The sequence below is a fragment of the Gekko japonicus genome, unplaced genomic scaffold (genome assembly GCF_001447785.1).
Source record: "Gekko japonicus isolate JY-2015 unplaced genomic scaffold, Gekko_japonicus_V1.1 scaffold414, whole genome shotgun sequence".
NCBI classification, from domain to species: domain Eukaryota; kingdom Metazoa; phylum Chordata; class Lepidosauria; order Squamata; family Gekkonidae; genus Gekko; species Gekko japonicus.
In genome coordinates this window covers 53,992-59,677 of record NW_015162491.1, presented here as the reverse complement: position 1 = coordinate 59,677, position 5,686 = coordinate 53,992, and the positions used below count along the sequence as shown (strand labels likewise).

Genomic DNA, 5,686 nt, shown 5'->3' with positions numbered 1-5,686 from the left:
CTGACGTCATCAGCCAGCCGACAAGAATACACGGAACACGAATGATCCAGCCTGCAGATGAAGCCCAGGCTAGCTGCAATGTGTGTGTAATTAAAAATGCTGCATGTTTGTCTTCCCTATCCTCCACGAATATTGTCAGTCCAATTGTCAAAGAGTAACTGTAAATCGCTCTGAGCCCGCAGGTGTGTAGGAAAGAGCGATCAATAAATCAAAAGTATAAATAAATAAATAAGTACCAAAAAGTTAACATTTTAAATGTTTGCATACTGATTTCAATAATATTAGTTTTGAAAGAAAACGAATTCCATAAATGTTGCCATTCTTCTTTAGTCAAATAAATGTTACATATAGAATGCTATTTTTCTTGATAGGTGAGTAATTTATGGCCCTCTAAGTCTATTAATATCTTATACATATTTGAAATAAGTTGTTTCCTCGATGTTTCCATTAACTTATAAAGTGATTCAAATCCTGTTAATGGGTGTTTCAAGATATCTGTTATTTGTAGTTGTGTGGCCATGTGTGAAATTTGTCTATAATGGAATCAATTTAATTTGTGTCCCAATTTACCTTCAAGTTGGGATTGAGTCTCCATTTTTTCTGAGCTACTGGAAAATTTACTGATAAGGTCGCCTTTTGATTGAAAAGAGCCTGGAATTTGGAGATTTGTGGAACTAAGTATTTTCTTTTATTTTCCCAGGTACGCAAAAAAAATATGTAAAATGTAGCTTTCAGAGGTCAATTGAGAATCAATTTAATTTGTGTCCCAATTTACCTTCAAGTTGGGATTGAGTCTCCATTTTTTCTGAGCTACTGGAAAATTTACTGATAAGGTCGCCTTTTGATTGAAAAGAGCCTGGAATTTGGAGATTTGTGGAACTAAGTATTTTCTTTTATTTTCCCAGGTACGCAAAAAAATATGTAAAATGTAGCTTTCAGAGGTCAATTGAGGACGCTCTGGTACTGTTTGCCAAATGATTTCAGGTACATCAAACAGGTAAGTATAATGTGTTTATATTTTAACCCAATCCACCGTGTAGTAGTCATGTAGCATCCTAAGAAAATTAGCCAAATGTATAGCCTGGTAATAGATTTGCAGGTCAGGGAAACCCAGACCCCCCTGCGCTAATTGTTGTTTTGTGCACCCTATGTCTTTTATAAGCCAAAAAAACCCCTGATAACATCTTTTGCCAAACTAATAATTGTTTCTTAGTGATTATTGTTGGGAGAGCTCTAAACAAAAATAAAAATTTAGGGAGAACAAAGGATTTTACAATATTTAGGCGCTTACTCCAAGTAATGTTCAACTTATGCCATTGAGCTAGCTTTTTTAAAAAAATCTTCAATTAAAGGATCAAAATTGACTTTAGTGATGTCTTTAATATTCAGTGGAATTTGGATGCCTAAATATGTTAAATAATTCGAAGTCCACTTGAATGAAGTAATATTTTTTAAAGATTTCCTAGTGTTCTCCTCTAAAAAAAATAGGAAATATATAGGATTTAGTGGCATTTATACACAAGCCTATGCACAGTTCATTACTTGCATATTAAGATGGCATATTAAGATTAATAGAGCTGCTGAGTTCCAGCTCAATGTCGTCCGGAGTAACTCGAAGGAGTGAACCAGATAGAAAAACTGAGGGTCGGGCTCATTGATGGTAATGGTGGGGCGGCTCCTAATTAAAGGCCTGGTGGAAGAGCTCCATCTTGCAGGCCCTGCAGAACTGCAGCAGATCTGCCCCAACCAGAAAGGGCAATAGATCTTATACTCCAAACGACATCTTTATGATCCATACTTCACAAAATCCCTAATTGGTGCCAAACAAATAGCATCATTTGAGTAGGCACTTCTCTATTGGTGTACGCCCCTATGCTAGTCAGAATTACAAATATTTGTGTCTGCTTATCTGGTCCTGGGACAGAAAGGAACTTCAGAGAACAATAAGATCTTCTTTCAGGCATCATTTAGAGCTCATCTGTTTCAACATAGTACCAGGGAATTTCCTGATAAGGCGCAATAGTTCACTTAGAACTCGGCCCTTGGCAGACTTCCTGGGACCTGGTGCCTTGCTGTACAAAAAAAGATGTTGTTTGGGAACATATAATAATAATAATACTTTCAATTTATTGATCGCTTTTCCCACTCATGCGGGCTCAGAGCAATATACAGTTACTCAAGAGACAATGGACTAACAATATATTCATGGGGGATAGGGAAGACAACATACAATATTTAATAACACACACATCGTAGCTGGTCGGAGGATTCATCTGCAGGCAGTATTAGTCATGTTCCAACGGCATGTAGTCTGTCGGCTGGCTGATGACGTCAGGGCTCTTGATGTCGCACTGCCACACTGCCACCGCCTGGCTGATTTGCTCCACTGCAGGGACTGCCGAAATGCCGAAACAGGGTTTTTTCCACTTTTGATCTTGCTGCGCTGCAAATGTCAGTCCTGGCAGCTAACACCTCCCAAGGGGAGTGGTGTGCCCACCCCCTTACGGGTGGTCCCCAATTTATCTACTTGCCGAAGCTTTCGAATCGCTGGGTAGACGATGAGCTAGGGACAGGCTGGTTGCTCACACCAACACGGGGCTAGAACTGACAAAGCTTGGCAGTTCAGATGTTATAGTTATGCAGGATTTACCATCCTGCGCCACCACTCCCCTTATCTAGATTCTTTATACTTATTGTTATACCACACATATTTCGCTCTCAGATGTCCTTCAGCTGTGGTGCTTGCATTCTCCAACTATACTGTTAATCTCAGGCGCATTACATTCTATTGCTTTCTAATTATTGCTAAAGGCTTTTTAAATTCTACCTTAGTCACTAAAAGAAAATAAAACCATAAAACATACATACATACATATATACATATTTCTAATCTAAATTTCTTCTGTCTGGGCTAAATACTAGGATTTGAATGTACTGTGGTCAGGCTTATAAAAAGGCACAATGGCAGTTTATAACATACAAGACAGGAGAACTGTCAGAAATCACATTCATAAATCACATTCACTGATCTCTTGTCCTACACAAGGCAGGTCTCTTCCTTCTTGCAGATGCAGACATTATAGGAAGGGCATTGATGGATTGTTCAAATGCAAGACTTTATTTCATGTTTTTATGTATACATAGTCATGCATACAGGTTACTACACAATGTGATCACCATAACAAGGCCATGTGGTTTGTAGTCTCATTAACTAGATCAATGGAACCTAGAGAAGAAACTACTGAGCAAAAGTTTTAGTATCTGTACTGCACAGTAAAGATTTGTTTTATTCTCATACATTAGAAATCCCATTCTGACTGGTTTTCAAATGATTCAATAACCAAAACCCAAGACAAATAGCAGAAGAATAACTTTTAGTATTATTTTTCCTTGTTCAATATCTTACTATATACAATGATCAATCAGAATTGTTTTTCAACATACCATACCTTCTGAACATCTGAATCATGTTTCTGTTGTAATTTAAGTTTTTCTTCATGAATTCTAGCTTCCATCATTTTTGTTTTCATCTCCAGCTGAAAATTAAGTGATTGAATACATTAATGGCTTAAAACACATTTAACCACTCCCTACCTATTAAAATATCGTCAAAGCCTAATTTAAGCCAAAAGGAAAAAAACTTGAAGGCCATAGGGTTGCTAGCCCCCAGGTGGGAATGGGGGGATCCAGGAAGCCCCACCACTAACAGACACTGCCAGGTGCAACACCCCCCAGCATAATGACATCACACAGAAGTGATGCCATCATGCCGGGGAGTTGCACGACGACTCTCTGGTATTTTAGGCAAAACTCTATGGTAAACGTAGCGTTTTGCCCAAAATACCAGATCATTGCCATGCTACGTCCTCAGTGTGATGATGTCACTTCTGTATGACATCATCACACCGCGGGCATTGCACACGGTGACATCACTCCACCTCCCCACTCTCGAGAAGCTCCCTCCTACCCTTGCCAGCAGAAGAAAAGAACCTGGCAACCCCAGAAGATAAGCTTCCAAGATGGCAGCCTTATGGTTGCCATGTTCTCTTATGGTAAGTTCTCTTCTGGTAAGATGTTCTAAAAGATAAGGAATTGTGACTTTCATAGGGAAAAATAGATAAGGTTCCAAAAATTCACAAAAAAATCTCTTGCTGGAGTAGCAACTGCCTTCTATACATGGAATTTTAAGCCACAGCAAAGCAGTACTCTTCAACGCCTGCATTCATTGAAAAACTGATATGAAATAAAACATAAGTACTTATAGTAACACAGCCTAATGTGCACACATTCATTGATCTAAAGATTGCTTTGTTCCCCTACTCTGTTGGAAGCCTTTAATGTACACAGAGATCATTATATAGGATAATTGCAAATGTTCTGTTGGTTTTTCTAGTATATCCACCAAAGCACATACTGCAGTTCTACATAGCTTAAAACCTAACTAGCCAAATCATTTGTGTCTTATAATCAATAAAATGGAGTTTAGTGAATACTGATTCAATAAGAAATTATTCAGATGGAAGCAGCCTTCTTCCAATCATTTGACTATTTTATACTTCGGCATCCAAGTACTAGTCTCAAATTGCACACCTAAGAAATTGCCAGGGGTCAACTCTCAGCTTCTCCCTACAAACCTGAAATAAAATTCTCTTTCCCAAAAAAATTTCTAAGAAGAAATAAAGGAAAGATTACAGACAAACTACTTGGTAGAACTTGCTTCCTATGCATCATGATACTTCTCTTATATTGAATCTAACTTGCCCTCTGCTAAACCTGACCATATAGTTCTCCATAGCCAGGCTCTGATTTTGGTCAGTCCATTATTTATGGCTCTGTCCCTTGCTACCATCCCAGATTAATTTGTGCAACATTTTACTGAGGATCAGGTTTTCTGGCTCTGCTACCTAATGCAAGACTGCAGTAATGTGTAAAATAAAAATATTAGAAATTATCTGAAAAGTTCAGCTTTATAAAAGTGGTAAAGTATGGTGCAGTGACCACCAACCACACACACTCGCAGAACATCCAGTAAAGGATGAAATTAAGCCTTTTATAATTCACAATGAAATTCAGTTTAAAGGATCTTACTATGTATCTAGCTAGTAAGATCACATAATTCTTATGTAACCATTGATCAAGAAAGGTATATTTCTAATATAAACAACTCAATCTATGTTCCAACAAAGAATTTGCAAACTTTCCATAAATAAATACAATATATTTGTAAAGAATGTAAAGCACTAACAAATGATCATGAAAGTATATTAAGATCTGGAAAGGTCACTGAAAATAATCTGCTGAAAATAATATGCACCCAGCAGTCAGATCCAGACAGAAAGTACATTTTAATTACAATATATAAATATATACAAGAAACTCAAAATATTCTACTGGTATCAAATGCCCTTGGACAAGATTGCACCTGGTAGATCTGCTCAAAAATTAGGAGGCGCTCACATCCAAGAGACTGCCCTACATTTGTAAATTTCAGTCAATTCATTATAATCATGAGATAGGTTACCTTTTTTGAAAAATATTACAAGATGTCATCTACATGCAATTTAAAAGACTGCAAAGAAATACTTCAACAGTCCAACACACCTTGGTTTATCTTTAAACTGAAGATCCTTCTCTTCTTGTTTAAATTTGTTGTACATTTTTATATTTCAATAACATAGCAACAGAA

General features: G+C 37.2%; 1 protein-coding gene across 1 annotated transcript in view; it reads right to left on the bottom strand.

Moving 5' to 3' along the window:
• CEP112 (centrosomal protein 112kDa) overlaps positions 1 to 3,530 on the bottom strand; it is a 377,899-nt gene extending 374,369 nt beyond the window's left edge. Inside the window, exon 1 of the mRNA XM_015406010.1 lies at positions 3,450 to 3,530. Coding sequence (XP_015261496.1) covers positions 3,450 to 3,530 — 81 coding nt within the window. The remainder of the gene's footprint in view (positions 1 to 3,449) is intronic.
• Positions 3,531 to 5,686: the final 2,156 nt, after the last annotated feature.